General features: G+C 40.2%; 3 protein-coding genes across 4 annotated transcripts; all 3 read right to left on the reverse strand.

Moving 5' to 3' along the window:
• Positions 1–1,302: 1,302 nt before the first annotated feature.
• LOC113070955 (tripartite motif-containing protein 35-like) lies at positions 1,303–9,153 on the reverse strand. The gene is made up of 6 exons (XM_026244304.1): positions 7,338–9,153; positions 6,843–6,938; positions 2,899–3,129; positions 2,790–2,812; positions 2,588–2,709; positions 1,303–2,409 (listed from the first exon to the last, which is right to left on the reverse strand). The coding sequence occupies exons 1-6, from the start codon at positions 7,731–7,733 to the stop codon at positions 1,889–1,891; spliced, it is 1,389 nt and encodes a 462-aa protein (XP_026100089.1). The 5' UTR covers positions 7,734–9,153; the 3' UTR covers positions 1,303–1,888.
• Positions 9,154–11,267: 2,114 nt separating this feature from the next.
• Positions 11,268–18,866, reverse strand: LOC113070953 (E3 ubiquitin-protein ligase TRIM39-like). Of its 2 annotated transcripts, none has more exons than XM_026244302.1 (6): positions 16,714–18,866; positions 16,213–16,308; positions 12,650–12,880; positions 12,541–12,563; positions 12,324–12,460; positions 11,268–12,158 (listed from the first exon to the last, which is right to left on the reverse strand). In XM_026244302.1, the coding sequence occupies exons 1-6, from the start codon at positions 17,107–17,109 to the stop codon at positions 11,638–11,640; spliced, it is 1,404 nt and encodes a 467-aa protein (XP_026100087.1). In that variant the 5' UTR covers positions 17,110–18,866; the 3' UTR covers positions 11,268–11,637. The 2 variants fall into 2 exon arrangements, with proteins under 2 accessions (XP_026100087.1, XP_026100088.1); XM_026244303.1 differs by having other exon boundaries at positions 12,339–12,460; positions 16,714–17,109.
• Positions 18,867–19,083: 217 nt separating this feature from the next.
• Positions 19,084–25,602, reverse strand: LOC113070957 (nuclear factor 7, brain-like). Its single transcript, XM_026244307.1, has 6 exons — positions 25,207–25,602; positions 25,001–25,096; positions 20,124–20,354; positions 20,031–20,053; positions 19,829–19,950; positions 19,084–19,580 (listed from the first exon to the last, which is right to left on the reverse strand). Exons 1-6 carry the CDS (start codon positions 25,600–25,602, stop codon positions 19,084–19,086), a joined length of 1,365 nt encoding a protein of 454 aa, XP_026100092.1.
• Positions 25,603–26,618: the final 1,016 nt, after the last annotated feature.

Raw genomic sequence — 26,618 nt, forward strand, 5'->3', positions numbered from 1 at the left:
CTGTTTGTCTGCCGTCTTTGACCCTGGATAGTGATTTGAAATATTAAAGAAGATTTGTCATCAGACATCTGATGTTAAAATACTTCAGTATGGATACATGACATGTCTTTATACAGTAATTATATTTGAAAATCTCTATTTTTGTACCCAGAATAAAAAGTTCAATCGTCCACCTTGCCAGAAGTTTCTAAAAAGAGCTTCAACGCAAATGTCAAGACTCCTGACAGAAACCATCTAAAGTGTATTATGAATGTAAATGTATGCGTGTAAATGTATAAATGTATACGTTTCTACCCAATATTTATGGTGACCGAGACAGCTCAACACGCTGCAACTTAAGAAAACACATGCAAATTGAAAAAACATCAGCAAGTGAAGAAAACATCTTCATCAGTTTGACAACACAAGTGTTGCAAATCATCACAACACATGCATATAGCGAAATGCACTACAAATTCTTCACAACACATGCATATAACGAATGCATGTGTTGTGATGATTTGCAACACTTGTGTTGTCAAGCTGATGAAGATGTTGAATGTTTGAATTCATTTGTATTTACGTCAGAATAATCAATGCTAACCTTGATGTGTTTGAACTGTGATCCCAAACACTTCTATCATTGTTTCTGCATGTTTAAGTGTCTCTTGTAAGTGCACGTGACACATTCTAAAAAAAAAAGTCAAATACAAAAAGAAACAATTAACTACAGATCAGTGTTGGGAAAGTGTTAGCAGTGTTGGTTAACTGACTACGTTACCCTGTTTAAAATGTAATAAGTAATGTAACTATTTAAATTACTTTATTAAAGTAATGTTACTGATTACATTTTATAATTTTCTAAACGTCTAGCGAATGTTTTCAACTGTTAATCATTTTCAAACATTTGAACCATGGCAGGGGTGGTAACTTACAGTAGCACTTAAATCTTCCATTGTCTCTGTCTGTTTTCACTGGCGCTGCCTTTTAAATGATTTTTCACTTGTGATCATGAGACATTCAGTAGCAGTTCTCTCTCCAAACATCAAGCACAAGCACTCAAAATCACTCAGGTCTGAATGAATTCATTATATTCACTTAATCTTTATTTCAGTACGAAGATGCCAGAAAAGAAGTACAAGTATTGCTGAACCCAAGTCGAGAAGTCTTGGCCTAATGGTTAGAGAGTCGGACTCCCAATCAAAAGGTCCCGGGCCGGCAGGAATTGTTGGTGGGGGAGTGCATGTACAGTTCTCTCTCCACCTTCAATACTACGACTTAGGTGCCCTTGAGCAAGACATTGAACAAGGCACTGAACCCCCAACTGCTCAACTGCATAAATGGCTGCCCACTGCTCCGTGTGTGTGTGCACTTCGGATGGGTTAAATGCAGAGCACAAATTCTGAGTATGGGTCACCATACTTGGCTGAATGTCACGTCACTTTCAATGAAAACAGTACAGAAATGAGCCTGTAAAATGTCACTTAAACAGACTGTGTAAAGTGTGTGTGAGCCACGAACTCTTCACCTCAGAAGACTCGACGCTGGCCCTGTCCCAAATCACATCCTAAACCCTTGTGGTCTTCCTTTGAGCCCACACTTTTGTGACATAATGCCACTTTGACTGCCGGGTAGAAGCCTGCTGTGAAAGCTACCATTTAAGTTTACCATTTATGTCCAGTACAAGAACAATAATCACATTTTAACAGATGATGAGATTGGTATTATGAATTTATAGGCTATACAGTAATATCTGAAGCAGTGCTGATATAATAGAAATAATTTTAATGCACATGAAAACTCATGATGATGCGCACAAGACACGGTCATAAAAGCATTCAGGGCTTTACTGAAAAAATTTGGGGCTTCAGCCCCCTTAGCCCACCCCTAAAGCCGCCCCTGGTTCATGCTAGAATTTACTTTGGTTGTAGATAGTATTAGACTTAGAATAATGTATTGGTAAGATCTTCAGAGGGTAGATGCTATGAAAGAACGGAAAGACTGTTTTAGTGAAGGTGGTTGTGAATGTGTGTAGATGTGTGTTAGTTACAGGATCAGAGAATGACACTGTTCCTCTGTCATAGTCTAGATTCACTCTCACACATTGAAGAACCTGCTTAACTGAAAAACCAAAGTCTTCAAACATTTTGTGCTGCAAACTCCAGACATCAGTCTTAAAAAAATCACTTCCCTTCCTCTGGTTTGATGCTGTAGTTATACCAAGACCCCAGGATGAGCTCTCTTTAACCTCCACATCCCAGCAGTGTGTTCCTGAGTTAAACCCCTCTGAACCCAGAACACAGGGATAGATGTCAAATCTCTCTGGATTATCAGGAAGAGGTTGCCTGATGTTGCTCCATCTCAGACTGGTCAGATCACCAGACAGGACGAGAAGTGGCTGAGCCGTGTTTGGATCCAGAATCACAGGAGCTGATGAGACACAATCAACAGGTGAATTTATTCTGATGACCATACACAGATTATTACAAATTATGGAACTGGACCAATTGATAAAACAGATCAGGTATCTTTTAATCTGTAAATCTTCCTCATGCATCATTTCCAGTGTGTGTGTGTGTGTAAGAGCTCAGATCCTCTCCAGACTCACTGTTCTGGACGATGTCCTGCATCTTCTTCCAGACTCTGAAGGGCAGGTTTCCCAAGTATCGCGGCACATGAATCAGAGCTCCAGAAGGAGTCTGTGGATCCGGCTGTGATGAGATCTGGACTCTGGAAGAACATTCAGGATCAGAACTGAAGTGACTTTGGATCAGAAGCAGAGAGAGCAGAGACAGCAGCAGATCACTCACCTTTCCATCGAGACTGGAAACTTCTGCAGAACAAACACACCATTGATCATCAACAACTCAATCAATCAATCAATCAATCAATCAATCAATCAATGATCTGAAATCAGACCTTCAGAAAGCAGGCGTCACTGTCTTTCATCATCTCCTCCATGTCTTTGATTGTGTGTGAAAGAGCTGAGATGTGTGTGTTGATCTCCTCCAGCTTGTCCTTCATCATCTGTTTCTTCTGCTCCTCTTCCTCTCTCAGTGCAGTGATTGTAGTTTTCTCTTCATCTCTGAGAAACTGACGAAGCTTCTTAAACTCCTTCTTAATCTGCTGCTCTGTTTGATCAGCTTGAGACTGAAATCAAAACACATTCACTTCAGTCATCTGATTAAACACCTCACATCATCTGTGGCACCAGTCAAATGTTTAGACACACTGAATTTATAATTCTGTTGTTTGATGACTTTATTAGTGTTGTAAAATGTTGATAGAGAATGAATGAAAAATGTAATGCTTTTCTTATGTACTATTGTACACCCAAAGCTCTTTACAATCATACAGCCCCACTCTTTTTACAAGAAGTGCCACCACAGAGAGTCAGGACCTCGGTTTAAACATCACACCTGAAGGAAGGAAGTGACAAGTTATCTTCCTGATGTATCCAAATTCCTTAGCATATCCAAAACCTCAGAACAACTTGATGATGTAACAGAAACTATGGACTCTCTCTTTTCTAGCATTTTAAATAGAGTTGCTCCTTTACGCTTAAGGAAGGTTAAGGAAACCAGCATGACACCATGGTATAATGAGCATACTCGCATGCTAAAGAGAGCAGCCCGAAAAATTGAGCGCAGCCAGAGGAAAACAAAACCAGAGGTATTTCGCATTGCTTGGAGGGAAAGTAACCTATCCTACAGAAAAGCATTAAAAACTGCTAGATCCGATTACTTTTCTTCTCTTTTAGAAGAAAACAAACATAACCCCAGGTATTTATTCAATACAGTGGCTAAATTAACGAAAAATAAAGCCTCAACAAGTGTTGACATTTCCCAACATCACAGCAGTAATGACTTTATGAACTACTTTACTTCTAAAATTTATACTATTAGAGATAAAATTGCAACCATTCAGCCGTCAGCTACAGTATCACATCAGACAGTGCACTATAGACCCCCTGAGGAACAGTTCCACTCATTCTCTACTATAGGAGAGGAAGAATTGTATAAACTTGTTAAATCATCTAAACCAACAACATGTATGTTAGACCCTATACCATCTAAGCTCCTAAAAGAGGTGCGTCCAGAAGTCATAGATCCTCTTCTGACTATTATTAATTCCTCATTGTCATTAGGATATGTCCCCAAAACCTTCAAGACCAATCTCGAATCTCCGTTTTCTGTCCAAGATACTAGAAAAGGTGGTATATCCTCACAATTATATTCTTTCTTAGAGAAAAATGGCATATGTGAGGATTTCCAATCAGGATTTAGACCATATCATGGTACTGAGACTGCTCTCCTTAGAGTTACAAATGACCTGCTCTTATCATCTGATCGTGGTTGTATTTCTCTTTTAGTCTTATTGGATCTTAGTGCTGCGTTTGACACAATGGACCACAACATTCTTTTGCATAGACTTGAACACTTTGTTGGCATTAATGGAAGTGCATTAGCATGGTTTAAATCATACTTATATGAACGCCATCAGTTCGTAGCAGTGAATGAAGATGTATCATCTATCACAAATGCAGTATGGAGTACCTCAAGGCTCAGTACCAGGGCCGCTACTCTTCACGCTTTGTATGTTACCCTTGGGAGATATCATCAGGAAACATGGTGTTAACTTTCACTGTTATGCTGATGATACCTAGCTGTATATTTCTTTGCGGCCCGGTGAAACACACCAATTTGAAAAACTAATGGAATGCATAGTCGATATAAAAAACTGCATGACGAGTAATTTCTTACTGCTTAATTCTGAAAAAACAGGTGTTAATTATAGGACCTAAAAACTCTGCATATAATAACCTAGAACACTGTCTAAGACTTGATGGTTGCTTTGTCAATTCTTCGTCATGAGTTAGGAACCTAGGTGTGCTATTTGATAGCAATCTTTCCTTAGAGAGCCACGTTTCTAGCATTTGCAAAACTGCATTTTTCCATCTCAAAAATATATCTAAATTACGTTCTATGCTCTCAATATCAAATGCAGAAATGCTAATCCATTCATTTATGACCTCAAGGTTAGATTATTGTAATGCTTTATTGGGTGGTTGTTCTGCACGCTTAGTAAACAAACTACAGCTAGTCCAAAATGTAGCAGCAAGAGTTCTTACTAGAACCAGGAAGTATGACCATATTAGCCCGGTCCTGTCCACACTGCACTGGCTCCCTATCAAACATCGTATAGATTTTAAAATATTGCTTATTACTTATAAAGCCCTGAATGGTTTAGCACCTCAGTATTTGAATGAGCTCCGTTAACATTATAATCCTCTACGTCCGCTACGTTCTCAAAACTCAGGCAATTTCATAATACCTAGAATATCAAAATCAACTGCGGGCAGCAGAGCCTTTTCCTATTTGCCGCCTAAACTCTGGAATAACCTACCTAACATTGTTCGGGAGGCAGACACCCTCTTGCAGTTTAAATCTAGATTAAAGACCCATCTCTTTAACCTGGCTTACACATAACATACTAATATGCTTTTAATATCCAAATCCGTTAAAGGATTTTTAGGCTGCATTAATTAGGTTAACCAGAACTGGGAACACTTCCCATAACACCCGATGTACTTGCTACATCATTAGAAGAATGGCATCTACGCTAATATTAGTCTGTTTCTCTCTTATTCCGAGGTCACCGTAGCCACCAGATCCAGTCTGTATCCAGATCAGAGGGTCACTGCAGTCGCCCGGATCCAGTACGTATCCAGACCAGATTGTGGATCAGCACCTAGAAAGGACCTCTAATGCCCTGAAAGACAGCGGAGACCAGGACAACGCCCCAGATACAGATCCCCTGTAAAGACCTTGTCTCAGAAGACCACCGGGACAAGAACACAGGAAACAGATGATTCTTCTGCACAATCTGACTTTGCTGCAGCCTGGAATTGAACTACTGGTTTCGTCTGGTCAGAGGAGAACTGACCCCCAACTGAGCCTGGTTTCTCCCAAGGTTTTTTTTCTCCATTCTGTCACCGATGGAGTTTCGGTTCTTTGCCGCTGTCGCCTCTGGCTTGCTTAGTTGGGGTCACTTCATCTACAGCGATATCATTGACTTGATTGCAAATAAATGCACAGACACTACTTAAACTGAACAGAGATGACATAACTGAATTCAATGATGTACTGCCTTTAGCTATCATTTTGCATTATTGACACACTGTTTTCCTAATGAATGTTGTTCAGTTGCTTTGACGCAATGTATTTTGTTTAAAGCGCTATATAAATAAAGGTGACTTGACTTGACAAGTGTCCCTGTTACTATACTGGCACATTAGGACCCACACAAACTGCAGGGAAAGATTAGTTCTGTCGTGTCAACTCTCAAGAGTAATTTGCATGGTTATGTACATGACAATGTTAATGTATTTGGTCTTGGCAGAATAGATCTGCTACGCTGCAGAGCACGCACTGTGACTTCCTACTGCCAATACATCAACAACATGCTGCTGTGAGCATGAAAGAAATACTGCAGTTGCAAATATAACATACATGAAATAACCCCCATATAGCATACGTGATCACCTCATAGCAGATCAATGCAGGTGGAGCTGGGGAAGGTGGGGGTTTCTGATGCAAACTGTGACTGCTACAGCAAACACTAGTCATATATTTGAATGTTGAGCAGTGAGCTCATTGGCTACCAATACAGGAGAAAACCAGTCAGCTATGCCATGTGATAAAGATGTCATTAGGTCAAACTGAGTTAGACTTATCAGACTGCACCATCTAGAGTTTCATGCCAGAACCCTGCATATGTGTTCAAACTTTTACTAATAGTGCATGTGCATGGTAAACTCTCTGGGATTTCGGAGTATTTGACTCTTGATTTTTCTTCCTCACCTTGATGTGTTGAACTGTTTTCTCAAACTCTTCTTTAATGTTTGCTTTGTGCTGAACTTTCTCTTGTAAGGACTTCAGTGCTGTATGGAGCTCCTCCTGGAATTTAGAAAGATATAAAATATTAACCGAATATGATATGTGTGATGGGAGAAACTGAGTGTTTTGAAACTGTGAATCAAATTGAACCAGTTGGTTGCTTCACAAAATGAGAGGAAACATCCACATGTTGGCGACACCTGCTGGTCACAATGTTGTAAATGCACAGCTTTCACAAACAAGTTAAAAATATTTCATGAAACTATGATTGAATAAAAGTAATTTAAAGGCAGTTAATACTATTAAATATGAATTGTATGCATAACTTGTGTTATAAACACCCTTAATTTAACTAACCCTCCCAGAGGTTTGGGCCAAACCTGGCTAAACTGGTTTAGTCCTTACATTGAGCTTTTAACATGTTCTTTACATATGAAAAAAAAATGATATTTGTCTTACCTTGTAAGTTGGAACAGCTTCACTGATGGGTCTGAATGTGTGATTGATGTGTTTCTCTGAATCTCTGCACACTAAACACACCGGCTGTTTGTCCTCCAGACAGAAGAGCTTGAGTTTCTCACTGTGTAAACTGCAGAGCTCCTCAGACTCTGATGAATGCCTCTCTTTCTTCTCCTTCAGGAGGGACTCACATACGTTTTTTAACACTAGATTACATGGAGGTGCATCATTTGAACATCTTCTCCTGCAGACAGGACACTCCTGAGTTTCTTTAGTTCTCCAGAACTGTTGAAGACACTCTTTACAGACACTGTGACTACATGATAAAACAACAGGATCCTTGAAGATTTCAATACACACGGGACAAGAAAAATCATCTGCAGACAGTGAATCCATTTTCACTTTTTACATACGATCCATAAATAACCACACGAATTACAAATATCTGTTGTCTACGCAAAAACAAGCTTCTCATAAATCCTTCTTGATCCTATTTTGTTTTTGATTTTGTCCAGATATTCAGATAGGACAGAAAGCAGTTGAATAATGAGACAGTCGTTTCCTGGTAAGTGTTTTGAGAGGGTAAAGTTTCTGCATTTTTACTATCTTACTGATTGTGTCTTGTGTACTTTGACCCTTTGCTGCTGTGTTGAATCTGAGCTCAAGATTGTTATTTAGTTTTTAGAATATGAATGATTGTCTGCCATTACTGTTAGAAAACAAAATAAAGGTTTGGAAAGAGACAGTTCTGGTGCTTCAGGTCTGTGTGAGACGCTTAAGTACTTTTAAAACTGAATGACAGAATTAGAGAATATTTTATCTGTCCACTTCATCCACTTAATGCAGATTTACGGATGGAACATGACTCACACCTGAAACGTTTCTGAAATGTTTGCTGTATTGTGCGCTGATCTGCTGCTTTTGATGTAGATGGCCCTAGAGCTACTGCTGCTCTAAGAAAAATATAGACGGACATATTAATTTAAGCTAAATCTGTAATTACAGTGTGGCGATCCACGGCCGAGGTCAGGGTGTAACATAAACGACAAAAAAAAAAACATTACCATTCCCTTGTTTGTTTTTTATAGCATTGTTCTTCTGTGTTTACAAACAATATCTTGAAAGAGATAACAAAGAAAGCAGGAGAAAATTAAATCAAGAAATAACGGAAGCAAAACATTCAGGGGTGAACTACTGCCAAAATAATAGACAACCAGGCTAAAAAACAAACAAACAAACAAAAAAACATATAATAGTATACCCTATCTCCTTGTCTATCCATAAACACAAGAACAGATGCTGGCCTCTTGGCCTACAAAAGGCCTCTACTTACCCCTTACAACTTCCCAAATAAATATGAGGTTACATATAGAATCAATAGAACAGTGATGTTATTAACATGAAAGGTCACAAGGTATCAACAGAGCCAAAGAATAACAGCACTACCTTGAAGATGTTACAGTTGTTTAATTTTAGTCTAAATAAGACAACAGGGAGTTAATAATACCACTAAATGGAAAAAAAAAAAGTTGATTTCTAAAATATAAACATTTTTGTCTGTTTAAATGGTTCACATTTTTCAAAACTATTTTTGTCTTTGGTAGTGTTGATTTTTTAGAATTTTTTTTAAAGCAAAATAGGGGACCTCATACCAAATTAAGTGCACAGGGCCCATAATTCCCCTGTGTATTGTCATTGATTTTAGATTAAAACAGTGGTGGACGAAGTACACAAATCAAGTACTTGAGTGAAAGTACAGATTCGTATAATAAAATATTACTCCAGTAAAAGTAAAGGTACTCCTTTTTCAATTTTACTCAAGTGAAAGTACAAAAGTACTCAATTTTTTATGTACTTAAGTAAAAAAGTACTGAAAGATAGATGTTTGCAATTTTATATAGGCTAATTTAATTTTATATTAGCACTTTTTTTTTATTTTTATAATCCTACTGCTCAAAATACCTGGGATTTTTTCCAAAATAACCACTATATGGAGTCAAGATATATTTTTGTTGTTGATATGGACTACGCTGACGAGAGTAATGTTCACTGTGAAGCTTACACTGTGATGTACCTGAGAGAAAACAGAGATGACCATCTGATTTTCACCAGTAAGAACAAAGTATTTTAAAGTTTGTTGTTTTACAGAACATCACAGTTATATATGACATGATAATAAGGCCTGAAGATTTTAAGGAAAATATAATTATATTTTCATAATGATTTTTCCTTCTCAAACCTTCTCTGGGGTGAACCATGTTCTGAACATCACATCCTTTCTTTTCTCCCCAGATGCAATCTATATATATATATATATATATATATATATATATATATATATATATATATATATATATATATATATATATAGGTGGTTGAAAAAAAATATTTGGACATTATTTATAAAAATTACCTCAAGTTAGCACCAGCAAGCTTGTTAGCTAGACAGTTAGCATCAGCTAACAATATTTACTTATATTCAGCACGGTTATGAATAACGTCCTTAATAACAATGGATGAAAAGTTTAGAGCTCTACTGATGATTAATACTAGAGTGTGTCCACCTTTGTGTGTGGGTCCATGTACATGCTGAATCGACAGGTAATAAAAAAGGCTCAAGTCCAAATATTAATTTATCACCAATTAACTGTTTGACAGACACTTCCTGCTTCGATGTCCAGATCTGAATTTAAAAAATCTCAAACATGCTCCGATGTCCCGATCTGAAACAACCGAGTCGCGAACAGGCTCCGAAGTCCCGATCTGAATCAACCGAGTCGCGAACAGGCTCCGAAGTGCTGATTCGAATCAACTGAGTCGCGAACAGGCTCCGAAGTCCCGATCCGAATCAACCGAGTCGCCAACAGGCTCCGAAGTCTCGATCCGAATCAACCGAATCGCGAACATGCTCCGAAGTGCCGATCCGAATCAACAGAGTCGCGAACATGCTCCGAAGTGCCGATCTGAATCAACCGAGTCGCGAACAGGCCCCGAAGTACCGATCTGAATCAACCGAGTCGCGAACAGGCTCCAAAGTGCCGATCTGAATCAACTGAGTCGCAAATATGCTCCGAAGTGCCGATCTGAATATCAATATGCTAGCTTGATAGTGAGTACTAAAATACATCTTGTTTGTTTATCTTCATATAAAGTTATTTTTATTATGTGATTCTGACATGATGTCACTACATGCACTGTGCTCCTTCTTCTCCGCTCATCTCAGGTAAATACTGCGTCTTCCAGCTCAGTGGTCGGAGTTGCGCGTTCATGTGTTTTGGGGGCGTGCCTTTGGAAGGAGCCCAGAAGGGAGGGGGTGGAGTGAATGGAAATAATGTGCTGTCTTTTAAAACCGTCGTGAGAGGTCTACAGACACTCGATTTTTAGACTTTCTTTTTCAGAGTAGTTACATTTTAATTATGTATTGATAAATAAAGTTTAAACAAATTTGGGAATTTTTTTTTAATACATTTACCTACCCTGCCTTTAAGCTATATAAATTAATATTCAGATGTTATGGTCTCCGTAGTCGTGCCTCCAAGCATGATAGCGGTGTAAAGTTAATCCATTCTCATTTTATATTCCCCATGGCGATTAGCCTATGTGTTGCGCTATTACACCCCACAATACAGCAACAGTTGAAAATTGTTAAAATAGATTTTTAATTAATCAAATTAACACACACTGATGAGAGGGAGTATGTCTAAACACTGCACAGTAGTCCGAGTGGCAGTAAAGGAGGCAGTCAACGTGGCGGCCACGCCAAGTAATGACGTCACGACGCCCAATCCCTATTATAGGTAGTAACGATATGTTTTATGAAATGTAGTGAAGTTAAAAGTACTATATTATGCTTTGGAATGTAGTAAAGTAAAAGTAAAAGTTACTCAAAATAAGTAAAAGTAAAAGTTACTCAAAATAAAACTACTCCAGTAAAGTACAGATACTTGAAAATTTTACTTAAGTACAGTAACAAAGTGAAGCTACTCTGTTACTGTCCACCACTGGATTAAAAACTCAGAATTGATAAGGTAAAAACAAAACTAAAACTGATTAAGGCATCCTGCTTCAGTTTTCCATTTATGTACAGTACAAGAACAATAATCAAATTTTAACAGATGATGAGATTGGTATTATGAATTTATAGGCTACAGTAATATCTGAAGCAGTGCTGGTATAATATAAATTATTTTGATGCACATGAAAACTCATGATGATGCGCACAAGACACGGTCATAAAAGCATTCAGTGCTTTACTGAAAACATTTGGGGATTCAGCCTCCTTAGCCCACCCCGGTTCATGCTAGAATTTACTTTGGTTGAAGATAGTATTAGACCTAGAATAATGTAATGGTAAGATCTTCAGAGGGTAGATGCTATGAAAGAACGGAAAGACTGTTTTAGTGAAGGTGGTTGTGAATGTGTGTAGATGTGTGTTAGTTACAGGATCAGAGAATGACACTGTTCCTCTGTCATAGTCTAGATTCACTCTCACACATTGAAGAACCTGTTTAACTGAAAAACCAAAGTCTTCAAACATTTTGTGCTGCACACTCCAGACATCAGTCTTGAAGAAATCACCTCCCTTCCTCTGGTTTGATGCTGTAGTTATACCAAGACCCCAGGATGGACTCTCTTTAACCTCCACATCCCAGCAGTGTGTTCCTGAGTTAAACCCCTCTGAACCCAGAACACAGGGATAGATGTCAAATCTCTCTGGATTATCAGGAAGAGGTTGCCTGATGTTGCTCCATCTCAGACTGGTCAGATCATTGGACAAGACGAGACGTGGATGAGCTGTGTTTGGATCCAGAATCACAGGAGCTGATGAGACACAATCAACAGGTGATTTTATTCTGATGACCATACACAGGTTAATATAAATTATGGAACTGGACCAATTGATAAAACACATCAGGCAACCTTTAATCTGTAAATCTTCCTCATGCATCATTTCCAGTTTGTGTGTGTGTGAAAGAGAGCTCAGACCTTCTCCAGACTCACTGTTCTGGACGATGTCCTGCATCTTCTTCCAGACTCTGAAGGGCAGGTTTCCTAAGTATTGTGGCACATGAATCAGAGCTCCAGAAGGAGTCTGTGAATCCGGCTGTGATGAGATCTGGACTCTGGAAGAACATTCAGAATCATAACTGAAGTGGCTTTGGATCAGAAGCAGAGAGAGCAGAGACAGCAGCAGATCACTCACCTTTCCATCGAGACTGGAAACTTCTGCAGAACAAACATACAGTTGATCATCAACAACTCAATCATTCAATCACTCAATCAATCAATCAATCAATGATCTGAGATCAGACCTTCAGAAAGCAGAGGTCACTGTCTTTCATCATCTCCTCCATGTCTTTGATTGTGTGTGAAAGAGCTGAGATGTGTGTGTTGATCTCCTCCAGCTTCTCCTTCATCATATGTTTCTTCTGCTCCTCTTCCTCCCTCAGTGCAAGGATTGTAGCTTCTTCTTCATCTCTGAGAAACTGATGAAGCGTCTCAAACTGCTGTTTAATCTGCTGCTCTGTCTGATCAGCTTGAGACTGAAATCAAATCAAATTCACTTCAGTCATCATAGTCAATTATAGTGTCCCACACAAACTGCAGGTAAAGATTTCTGAAGTTCTGTCATGTTAGCTTTCAAGAGTAATGTAACAATAAAACCTTTGTACTCATCGGGAAGAAGGAGGCGGGAACCGGCGCACAATCAAAAGACATTTTAATAATCACAAAATAAATACAAAACGGCGCACCAGCCCCTCACGGCTGACTGGTGCGCATAAATAAAAAGCAAACACATAAAATAATGTCCCAGGCCTGGTCCTCTCTCGTCCTTCACTATAGTCGCTCCAGTTTTATATCCTTCCATCTCCTACATGGGACTCGATACTGGCGGTGGGGCGCAGGTGTAGCTCATCTCCAATCACTACACCTGGCCTCACTCCTCGTTCCCACGCCTCTCGGCCCCGCCCCACTCGCCACATACCCCCATTGCCCCTCGCAGGCCGGGGGGTACCCTCGAGACTGCGCTCTACTCCCCCCCCCCCCCCTTCCCTCCGGGGGGGACCGCTCACGGGGACCTGCGGGAACCTGGGGTAGGACAGACGAGGCGAGAGAAAAGGAGATGGAAGGAGGAGCGACAGGGACGAGAGAGTGGAGAGAGAAAAAAAAAAAACAATTCCGGTTCCCAGACACACTGCTGCTCGGCCCTCCACCGGCTGGGTGATATCCTCCGCGGTGCCCGGCGGTGGCACTGGACGGCCCTCGGCGGACGGCACGACACTCCTCCGATTTTGGGCAGCGGCAGGAGTCCCCCGTTCCCTGCCCCTCCGGATTCCATCGCGGAGGCGGCAGGCTCGGGCCCCCTGGCGAACGGCGCAGACTCCTCCGCTCCCTCACGGACGGCAGCCGCCCCTCCATATCGTGGGCGGCCGGCAGCGAGCTCGCCCGTCCCCGGCAACTCGCTCCAGCCCACCGCCTCGAGCGTCCATGGCGGCACATACTTCGCCTGCTCGAGGGCACCGCGGATTCACCACAGCGGCGAGGGATCTTCAGCAGCGCGTCCCTCCTTCTCCCGGCTTCGGCACCACTGTAACAATAAAAACTTCCTATTCATCGGGAAGAAGGAGGCGGGAACCGGCGCACAATCAAAAACACTTTAATATTCAAAAATATACACAAAACAGCACAAATAAAAACTATATCACTATAGTCGCTCCAGTTTTATATCCTTCCATCTCCTACATGGGACTCGATACTGGCGGTGGGGTGCAGGTGTAGCTCATCTCCAATCACTACACCTGGCCTCACTCCTCGTTCCCACGCCTCTCGGCCCCGCCCCACTCACCACAAGTAATTTGCATGGTTATGTACATGACAATTTTAATGTATTTGGTCTTGGCCGAATAGATCTGCTACGCTGCTGCTGCGGCAGAGCAAGTACTGTGACTTCAACCTGCCAATACATCCACAACATGCTGCTGTGAGCATGTAAGAAATACTGAAAGAAAGGACTCCATGAAAACAAACAGAAAACGACCGGTTAATATAACAGGGTAATGACTATCAAGTGTGGAGCGGCGGAGGACCAGGGGGAGGGACAGAGGGACAGGTAAAATGGGGAAACAGAGACAACAAGTGCAAAAAACAAAAACAAGGAGCCCCCCAGGGCGGCGCAGAAGACAACCACATATCGGTTCGGTCGAGACAGAAGCCCACCAGGGCGGCACAGAAGACCACCACTTCAGTGCGGTCGAGACAGAAGGCCACCACAGTGGGATCGATGACACAGGAGAGCAAGTCTGGTTAGGCAAGTCCGAAACAGAGAACATGAACAAGTTAAGGGTTGCCTCCGTGGCCACGACAGGATCAGTCGAGCGCTCAGAGAGTTTGGCTGAGACGTGACGAGGCTCTGGAAGTTCCGCAGAGCTGAGGAGAGGCTCTGGTAGTTCAGCCGAGAAGTGGAGAGACTCTAGTAGTTCAGCAGAGATGTGGAGAGGCTCTGGTAGTTCAGCCGAGAAGTGGAGAGACTCTAGTAGTTCAGCAGAGATGTGGAGAGGCTCTGGTAGTTCAGCCGAGAAGTGGAGAGACTCTAGTAGTTCAGCAGAGACATGGAGAGGCTCTGGTTGTTCAGCAGAGACATGGAGAGGCTCTGGTAGTTCAGGGCTGGAGATTACCTTGTGCTGTGGCGCTGGGCTGGCGGCCATCTTGTGCTGTGGCGCTGCGCTGGCGACCACCTTGTGCTGTGGTGCTGGGCTGGCGGCCATATTGTGCAGTGGTGCTGGGCTGGCGGTCCTCCTGTTTGTAGACCCCGGTCTAGAATCGGCCATCCCACCGGGAGAGACAGGAGAGGCTGGGGTATTCCACGGAAGCCGATGTTGTAGGTAGAACACGAATTCCCAGAAATGAAACGCTTCCAACTGATTCATTTCCATACAAGGCAACGGGTCATCCAGACCGGTGTTGAAAATGTCTTTTAGGGTCGCATCATTATATCCCATTCCCTCTGCCAGGGTCCAGAACACATGTGCCATAGCACCCACCTCATTCCCCTCTTGGCGGAGGATGGTTAATCTTATGAATTTAGCCCTCAGCTCCACCATACTTGCTGGGAAATGGGAATGAAGTCCCACACCGCTGGATCTCGACATTGATGGAGTCCTTCTGTTACGTTCGGGAACCCAGGGAAACACAGGAGACGAGAGATCCAAATGCAGTGTGGGTTTTAATGGGTAATCCAAATCAGAATCCAACAAGCAGGGGTCAAAACCAGAAATTAATCCAAAACAAACAAACAATAGGGATAGGAACAGGAATGGAACTAGAAACAGGAACTCGGAAGACGAGGAAACTCGGAAGCCGAGGAAACGGGGTGACAGAAAGAAAGGACTCCATATAGGCAGGGTAATGACTATCAAGTGAAGACACCTGAGTGCAATTAACAGGAGTGCAATTGCTGTGATGAAGGGACAAGGCTTTGTGTGATTTGTAGTGCCTACGGTGAGGTGCCTATGGGGAAGTGAGACCACTAGTGGAGACTCAGGGAAACAGAGACCAGACAGCTTGACAAGAGCAATTGGAAGTGGGGGGAAGTGGGGGGTTTCTGAAGCAAGCTGCGACTGCTGCTGCAAACACTAATCATATATTTGAATGTTGAGCAGCAAGCTCATTGGCTACTGATGCAGGAGAAAACCAATCAGTTGTGCCATGTGATAAAAATGTCATTAGGTCAAACTGAGTTAGACCTATCAGACTGGACCATCTAGAGTTTCATGCCAGAACCTTGTATATGTGTTCAAACTTTTACTAATAGTGTATGTGCATGGTAAACTCTCTGGGATTTTTGAGTATTTGACTCTTGATTTTTCTTCCTCACCTTGATGTGTTGAACTGTTTTCTCAAACTCTTCTTTAATGTTTGCTTTGTGCTGAAGTTTCTCTTGTAAGGACTTCAGTGCTGTATGGAGCTCCTCCTGCAATATAACAAATTTAGAAGATCTAAAACATTAACCGAATATGATATGTGCGATGGGAGAAACTGAGTGTTTTGAAACTGTGAATCAAATTGAACCAGTTGATCGCTTCACAAAATGAGAGGAAACATCCACATGTTGGCGACACCTGCTGGTCACAATGTTGTAAATGCACAGCTTTCACAAACAAGTTGAAAATATTTCATGAAACTATGATTGAATAAAAGTAATTTAAAGACAGTTAAATACTATTAAATATTAATTGTATGCATAGCTTGTGTTATAAACAACTAACTTAACTAACCCTCCCAGAGGTTTGGGCCAAACCTGGCTAAACTGGTTTAGTCCTGGCATTGGGTTTTTAACTTGTTCTTTACATATGAAAAAAATAGATATTTGTCTTACCTTATAAGTTGGAACAGCTTCACTGATGGGTCTGAATGTGTGATTGATGTGTTTCTCTGAATCTCTGCACACTAAACACACCGGCTGTTTGTCCTCCAGACAGAAGAGCTTGAGTTTCTCACTGTGTAAACTGCAGAGCTCCTCAGACTCTGATGAATGCCTCTCTTTTCTCTCCTTCAGGAGGGACTCACATACGTTTTTTAACACTAGATTACATGGAGGTGCATCTCTTGAGGATCTTCTCCTGCAGACAGGACACTCCTGGGTTTCTTTAGTTCTCCAGAACTGTTGAAGACACTCTTTACAGACACTGTGACTACATGATAAAACAACAGGATCCTTGAAGATTTCAATACAGACGGGACAAGAAAAATCATCTGCAGACAGTGAATCCATTTCCACTCTTTATGAACGATCCATCAATAACCACACGAATTACAAATATCTGTTGTCTACTCAAAAACAAGCTTCTCAAAAATCCTTCTTGATCCTAATTTGTTTTTGATTTTGTCCAGATATTCAGATAAGACAGAAAGCAGTGGAATAATGAGACAGTCGTTTCCTGGTAAGTGTTTTGAGAGGGTAAAGTTTCTGCATTTTTATTATCTTACTGATTGTGACTTGTGTACTTTGACCCTTTGCTGCTGTCTTCAGTCTGAGCTTGTTGTCTTAAGATTGTTATTTAGTTTTTTGAATATGAATGATTGTCTGCCATAATTGTTAGAAAACAAAATAAAGGTTTGGAAAGAGACAGTTCTGGTGTTTCAGGTCTGTGTGAAGATGCTTAAGTGCACTTTTAAAAATTGAATGACAGAATTAGAGAATATTTTATGTGTCCACTTCATCCACTTAATTCAGATTTACATATTGAAAACAAATACATCAAAGGCCAGGTACACACTGCACAGTTTCACGAATTACAAGTGCATTTTAATGAAGGAGTGAATCCTCTCATTCTGTGTATGCAACATGACTCACTCCTGAAACATGGAGCACATTCACACAGCAGCAGAATACAGTTATCAGTCCTGTATTTGAGTTACTTTCACACACTGTTATATACAGGAGTGACAACCGCATTTTATAACCAGACACACAGTTCTGATCACAACAATGTTGTGGTTACAGCTCTAAAATTTCTGGGTAAAAAGAAAAACTTTTCTTTTACCGACCACAATATATTAGATTTTTAAACAACATACAGAATATTTGCAACAGTATTATTATTATTATTGTTTCTGAAATGTTTGCTGTGTTGTGGGCTGACCTGCTGCTTTTGATGTAGATGGCCCTAGAGCTACTGCTGCTCTAAGAAAAATATAGACGGACATATTAATTTAAGCTAAATCTGTAATTACAGTGTGGCGATCCTCGGTCGAGGTCAGGGTGTAACATAAACGACAAAAGAAACAATTACCATTCCCTTGTTTGTTTTTTATAGCATTGTTCTTCTGTGTTTACAAACAATATCTTGAAAGAGATAAACAAAGCAGGAGAAAATTAAATCAAGAAATAACGGAAGCAAAACATTCAGGGGTGAGCTACTGCCAAAATAATAGACAACCCGGCTAAAAAACAAACAAACAAAAAAACATATAATAGTATACCCTATCTCCTTGTCTATCCATAAACACAAGAACAGATGCTGGCCTCTTGGCCTACAAAAGCAAATGCACTTACCCCTTTCAACTTCCCAAATAAATATGAAGATACATATAGAATCAATAGAAAAATGATGTTATTAACATGAAAGGTCACAGGGTATCCAAAGGCTAACAGCACTCTGTTAAAGAGTTCACAGAAACCACACTCTGTCACACTACATTTCCACCATTTAACACACAGTGCTACAACAGTCAATCAAGAACAAGCAGAGACTCCCAGAGGTTCCTTCCAGACGACTTCCAGAAGAATTAATATTCCAGGCCTCTTCTCTGGTCCAATCAGCAACAACCTCCTATTATATACACAACCAATCCAGAAGAATAAATAGAAAATAACAGAAACAACAACGGAGCCAAAGAATAACAGCATTACTTCACAGATGTAACAGTTATTTAATTTTAGTCTAAATAGCTCTAACCCAGAAAGCATGAAATAGCATTGGACATCCCCTTTAACCTTTTACCCAGAAAATAGCACTGCAAATAGCATCTGTTAAATGTGTGATATATATATATATATATATATATATATATATATATATATATATATATATATATACACGCACACACTTAAGACAGCAGGTAGTTAATAAAACCACTAAATGAATAAATAAATAAATAATTGTGAATTACCACAGAAAAATGAGAACTATTTGATGAATATAAAAGACGGATGCAGGAAGATCCAGATCTACAGGTGTAACGTTTACTGACTATTCAATGGTAAGATCCTGAGAGGGGAAAAACTGTCAAAGGATGGGAAGAGCGTGTCAGTGAAGGTGGTTGTGAATGTGTGTAGATGTGTGTTAGATACAGGATCAGAGAATGACACTGTTCCTCTGTCATAGTCCAGATACACTCTCACACGCTCAAGATATTGTTTAATATTAAAACCAGACCGTTCATAAAGTTCATACTGATCATACTGCACACTCCAGACATCAGTGTTATAGAAATCCCGTCCCTTCCTCTGGTTTGATGCTGTAGTTACTCCAACACTCCAGCACAGACTCTCTTTAACCTCCACATCCCAGCAGTGTGTTCCTGAGTTAAACCCCTCTGAACCCAGGACACAGTAACACTCATCAAATCTCTCTGGATTATCAGGAAGAGATTGTTTGTTCACGCTCCATCTCAGACTGGTCAGATCATCAGACAGGAGGAGACGTGGATGAGCCGTGTTTGGATCCAGAATCACAGGAGCTGATGAGACACAATCAACAGATGATCTTATTCTGATGTTCATATAATGATCAAGAGTGAACCCGAATACAGATTATGAATAAAGACACCCATCCTATTGATCAAACACAGACATCTTTAAATCTTCCCCTTTGCATCATTTCCAGTGTGTGTGTGTGTGCGTGTGTGTGTGTGCGTGTGTGTGTGTGTGTGTGTGTGTGCGTGTGTGTGTGTGCGTGTGTAAGAGCTCAGATCTTCTGCAGACTCACTGTTCTGGACGATGTCCTGCATCTTCTTCCAGACTCTGAAGGGCAGGTTGCCCAAGTATCGTGGCACATGAATCAGAGCTCCAGAAGGAGTCTGTGGATCCGGCTGTGATGAGATCTGGACTCTGGAAGAACATTCAGGATCAGAACTGAAGTGGCTTTGGATCAGAAGCAGAGAGAGCAGAGACAGCAGCAGATCACTCACCTTTCCATCGAGACTGGAAACTTCTGCAGAAAAAACACACCATTGATCATCAACAACTCAATCAATCAATCAATCAATGATCTGAAATCAGACCTTCAGAAAGCAGAGGTCACTGTCTTTCATCATCTCCTCCATGTCTTTGATTGTGTGTGAAAGAGCTGAGATGTGTGTGTTGATCTCCTCCAGCTTCTCCTTCATCATCTTCTTCTTCTGCTCCTCTTCCTCTCTCAGTGCAGTGATTGTAGCTTCTTCTTCATCTCTGAGAAACTGATGAAGCTTCTCAAACTGCTGTTTAATCTGACGCTCTGTGTGATCAGCTTGAGACTGAAATCAAATCACATTCACTTCAATTATCTCAAAGATGCAACTTCTTCTGGAGCAGCAGAAAGATTGATTGGGAAAATGTGGAATAGTTACCTCGATTAACCAATATAATTTGAAATAATACAATAACTAATCTTGAATAATACAATTGTATAATTCTATTATTTTTCTGAAATAATACAATAAATAATCTAATAAATATAAACTGCATATCAACTGAACTTTCAGTCAGTAAAATCTTTTAATGGCATATAAAGGTTAACTAAATTATTAATGCATGCAACCTTGTCTGAATGAAAATGTGTATTCTGCATTAAAAACAGACCACAGAGAATTATAGAATGGAGGAGCTTGACAGATTATTGGTCATTCAGTGTTTTGATGAAAATTACTAATAACGATATTCGACATTTAAGAACACACTGAAATGTACTTGATTGTAAAGTAAGTAAATAGATGCATATTTAAGCATTTGGACTGATGAATATTAAATTCTTTGCTACATTTGTCTAATGATCCCCTAAAAGCGCGATCTGTGTGTAATAATATACCTGTACATACAAAACTGCCTATTGTAATATACATACAATTGACAATTTGTTTTTTGTTATTACTTACCTACTTACTTGTATTTTTTATTTTATTAAAAATAAGTGTTTTTTTTGTTCTGTCGCTGTCATGAAAGGTGAGCGCTACCCAGTAGTGATATTCGATCCTTGAACAAATCATTATTTTGTGTCGGATCTTATGAAGTAACCGGTCGAGACGGTTCACAAATCAATCTGATGACGATTTATTTGTAGGCTATGATTATTGTGCATACATATTATAATTGTACTAGTTAAACTAAAACAATATAGCCTACGTAGACATGCAGAACATATCCTGTAATGTGTGCTACAGTATATATGCAACAGATACTTTCTGCTCCACTCTTACATCTTGTTTAGACACTGCCCCTTATCTTCCAGGCCAGCCCATAACACCCCTTCTGCCCCTTGGTTATCTTATGTTCTAAGCGAACACCGTTCTAAGCTTAGAGCTGCTGAAAGTGTCTGGTGCCCATCCAAAAATACTACTGACCTTAATGTTTATCAGTCACTCCTCTCTTCCTTCTCTGCTAATGTCTCCACTGCTAAAATGACATACTACCATAACAAAATTAACAATTCGTCTAACTCTCGCATGCTTTTTAAAACATTTTCCTCACTTATTTGTCCTCCTCCTCCCCCTCCTGCTTTATCTCTAATAGCTGATGACTTTGCCACGTTTTTCATTAATAAAATTTAATTTAATTTTTCATACAAGAATCAGTCAAGTTCATATCAACAGCAAACATACAGTCATTAACATCCTTCTCTTCACTCTCTTAGGCAGAAGTGTCCAAACTCATCCTTTCTAATCACCCTACAGCTTGCCCGCTTGATCCTATTCCATCTCATCTCCTTCAAGCCATTTCTCCTGCAGTTGTACCTTCACTCACTCACATCATCAACACTTCCCTCCACACTGGTGTTTTACCCTCATCATTTAGACAGGCACGTATAAGTCCACTACTTAAGAAACCCAACCTCAACCCATCTCTTTTAGAGAACTACAGACCAGTTTATCTTCTTCCTTTCATTATAAAAACACTTGAACGAGCTGTGTTCAACCAAGTGTCTGCATTTCCCACACACGACAACCTCCTTGACAGCAACCCATCTGGCTTCAGAAGTGGACATTCAACTGAGATTGCCTTGCTCTCAGTTGTTGAAGCTCTAAGACTGGCAAGAGCAGAATCCAAATCTTCAGTACTTATCCTGCTTGATCTGTCCGCTGCTTTTGACACTAACCACCAGATCCTCCTATCAACCCTACTGGCAAAGGGCATCTCAAGAACCACACTTCAATGGTTTGAGTCTTACCTATCAGATAGGTCCTTCAAAGTATCTTGAAGAGGTGAGGTGTCCAAGTCTCAACATCTAACTACTGAGGTGCCTCAGAGCTCAGTTCTTGGACTACTTCTCTTCTCTGTCTACATGGCATCATTAGGTTCTGTCATTCAGAAACATGGCTTTTCATACCACTGCTATGCTGACGACACTCAACTCTACCTCTCATGCCATCCTGATGATCCAACAAAAGCTGCTCGCATATCAGCTTGTCTAACATACATTTCATTGCTGGGTGATGGACCATCACCTTCAACTCAACCTTGCCAAGACAGAACTGCTTGTGATTCCAGCAAACCCATCGTTTCATCACAATTTCACCATCAAGTTAATTGTATTCCAACCATAACTCCTTCAAAAACAGCTAGAAGCCTTAGTGTTGATGATCAGCTGACTTTCTCAGACCACATTGCTAAAACTGTCCGTTCCTGCAGATTTGCTTTATTCAACATCAAGAAGATCAAGCCCTTTCTTTGGGAACATGCTGCACAACTCCTTGTTCAAGCTCTTGTTCTGTCCAGGCTGGACTATGCAATGCTCTCTTGGCAGGTCTTCCAGCCAGTTCTATCAAACCTTTACAATTAATTCAGAACGCGGCAGCAAGATTAATTTTTAATGAGCCAAAAAGAATACACGTCACACCTCTGTTTATCAATTTGCACTGGCTTCCAATAGCTGCTCGCATAAAATTCAAGGCATTGATGTTTGCCTACAAAACCACCACTGGCTATGCACCCATTTACCTACCAGTAAATTTGTTACTTCAGACTTATGTGCCTCTAGAAGCTTGCGTTCTGCAAGTGAACGTTGCTTGATTGTTCATCCCAAAGAAGCACAAAGTCAGTTTTACGGACTTTTAAATGAAATGTTCCCTTCTGGTGGAATGACCTCCCCAACTCAATCCGAGCAGCTGAGTCCTTAGCCATCTTCAAGAATCGGCTTAAAACACATCTCTTCCATCTTTATTTGACCCTCTAACTTTAACACTCACTATTCTAATTCTATTCTTAAAAAATCTACCTTTCTAATCTTTTTGTATTCTATTTTCTTTTCATATATTATGCAATTGTGTGTGTGTGTGTGTGTGTAAAGACCCTTAACACTAGCTTTGCTCTATTCTTTTTTATTCTGTTTTCTTTTTATTTATTATATTATTTAAAAGCCCTTGCTACGTGTACTGAGTTAACCTAACTGAGACTTGTTATAGCACTTACATATCATTGCTCTTTTTGTTGTTTTTGATTGCTTCCACTGTCTTCATTTGTAAGTCGCTTTGGATAAAAATATGCCAACCTTTTAGGAAACTTGTAAAGTAAGCCACTACATCTGTCATATCCAGCAAGAATGAATTAAACTGTGATCACACCATTAACTTGAATGAAGGGTAATCTCCAATTTGCATACAATTTGCATGTTTCACTTATTTAAAGGGGTCATATGATGCTTTTTTTGTAAAAATCATTATTTTGTGCATTTGGTGTAACAGAATATGTAGACATGGGTTAATGTTAATAAAACACATTATTTTTTAAATACTGTATGGTAGGTCCTCTATGCCCGCCTCTCTCAAATGCGTCGTATTCTACAAAGTCCCTCCTTTTGACGAGTGCAGTCTGCTCTGATTGGCCAACTGACCCAGTCCATTGCGATTGGCCGAACACCACAAGCACTCGTTGGAAATATAATGCCCCTTTCCATAATCACAATCTTCTTCTTTCAAAACAGATGTAAAGACAGCTAATAATGTCTTTAGTTTTACCATCAGTTCAAGCCCGAAAGAGGAACAGAGTCTGCTTTGCTGTTCTGTTGAAAGTAATCTTAAAGATTCCTAAATGCATCTACTTTCTGAAGACCAAATAAAGTGCTTTTGCTTTCGCCTAGAAACACACAGCATCTCCCTGACATGACTGCTTCAACACTAACTGTGTTACTGAAACCACTGTGCCTTTCTTTGTGTGAACATTTGGGTGGCATTATTTCAACATAGTGACGTAGACATGGGGGTGTGTTGAAATGAGGCATTTTAGGGGGGCATAGAAGAGTCTTGACTTATCTCTTTGGATTTGAGACTTTAGTCTTTGCAACTTTGCAGATCTTCTTTATGCACCAAGAGCTGGTTACATCATATGACCCCTCTAACATGACAATGTGTTGTTAGAAAATAAATGTATAGTGATATTATTGCTTGAAATGGTGAATTAGCTTTTTGAACTGGTTCACTGAACCAATCTGTCCAAAAAAAAAAAGGTTTGCCGAAATTAATTGGATTTTGCATCATTACTAGCCTGTTTTTAAGTCCTGCCCACTACTGAAGCAACTGTCTGGCAGGCTAGAGCAGGGATCCTCAAATCTGGACCGCGAGATCCACTTTCCTGCATAGTTTAGCTCTAACCCTAATCAAACACGCTTGAGCACACTAATCAATGCCAATCAATGTCTTTTTTAGAAAATCCAGGGCAAGATTTGAGGAACCCTGGGCTAGTTCTCCGTTTCACATGACTTGTTACAGTTCTTCGCACTGCGGTAAAGCAGGATTCATTTATCGATAGGAGTTAAGTCATTACTAAACGTGAGGGGAACATATCGAACCAGTCAACGTTTTTGCAAATTTGCTACATTTAATATTTCTACCCAACAAATGTGTGTGTGTGTCATACGAAGTTCCGTTCTCATCAATGTCATGTAAAATATGTTAGAAGAATCTGATCTCACCTTGACGTGTTGAACTGTTTTTCCAAACACTTCTTTCATTGTTTCTCTGTGTTTAAGTGTCTCTTGTAAAGCCTTAAGCGCTGTATTGAGCTCCTCCTAGAATTTTAAATGAAAGAAACAAAACATCAGCGATTTCTGTAATATGTTCATGTATATAATGCATGAGCTTAAACAAGTGTTTATTATCATATGCAAATTCAACTGACCTTGTAAGTTGGAACAGCTTCACTGATGGGTCTGAATGTGTGATTGATGTGTTTCTCTGAATCTCTGCACACTAAACACACCGGCTGTTTGTCCTCCAGACAGAAGAGCTTGAGTTTCTCACTGTGTAAACTGCAGAGCTCCTCAGACTCTGATGAATGCCTCTCTTTCTTCTCCTTCAGGAGGGACTCACATAGGTTTTTTAAAACACGATTACATGGAGGATCATCTCTTGAGGATCTTCTCCTGCAGACAGGACACTCCTGAGTTTCTTTAGTTCTCCAGGACTGTTGAAGACACTCTTTACAGACACTGTGACTACATGATAAAACAACAGGATCCTTGAAGATTTCAATACACACGGGACAAGAAAAATCATCTGCAGACAGTGAATCCATTTTCCCTCTTTGAGCTCCAGCGATCTGAACTTTACTTTCACTTTCTGAATGACGTCTTCAAGAATGAAGAACACAAAGACCTGCTGTCTGTTCAGAAATAGACTTCCTTAAAATCTTCCCTCGACATGTTCCTCTTGATTCTCAACTGATTTCTGAATCTTTTTTTATTTGTTAAGAAAACAAAATCAGTACAATATAAAGGATAAACAACACGTCAGTCTTTTCCCGGTTAGTGATGTAAATGGGTGGATCAGTTTCTGAACAAATTTGTTTAGGTTTGCAACAGGTTAGACAGGAACATCAGGATCTTTAGGCTTCTATTCTATTCACTATCATTAATGTGCATTTAAACTCTCAAACATAATGGAAACCAATGAGGAACAATGAGAAAACACATTAACAAAAAGACTAAAGCCACAAGTGTTTTCATTTTTTTCCCCCATTTTATTTGTTGGTGTGTTTGAAGCTGACATAGCTTCTCCAGAGTCTGTTATTATAAAATATTTGTCTAAATGATTTCTTCACTTCCCGAAGTTCCAGTAATAAACACCTCTGTTTTGAGGATTGTCAGTGTGTGACTATTTATTACATTGATTTGATGTATTTGATTTGTGTCTTAAAGCACTGTATGGTTGGTCTGTCTGGTGATCAGTCACCTCACAGGAAGCAGAGACACTATAAGAAGAGCAGTACGGCGAAAAAACTGGGAGGCCATTCACAGCTTCCACTCACACCCACACTGTGGAGTTTTTTTTATTGGACACACCTATCCAGACACTTGCAGGATTTCACTCAGATTGGATAATTAATACACTGCTGGACACTCACATTGGGACTCAACAACACACAGGGATTCTTAGTCTGTATTTAGGGTGTGGACAATTAATGTATTCTTTTAACAGACAGGAGCAGTTGGCAGCCGTTTATGCTGCAGTGCCCAGGGAGCAGTCAGGGGCTCGATGTCTTGCTCAAGGGCACATAAGTCGTGCTATTGCCAGTCCGAGATTCAGACCCAC

Source organism: Carassius auratus, unplaced genomic scaffold, assembly GCF_003368295.1.
Source record: "Carassius auratus strain Wakin unplaced genomic scaffold, ASM336829v1 scaf_tig00005455, whole genome shotgun sequence".
NCBI classification, from domain to species: domain Eukaryota; kingdom Metazoa; phylum Chordata; class Actinopteri; order Cypriniformes; family Cyprinidae; genus Carassius; species Carassius auratus.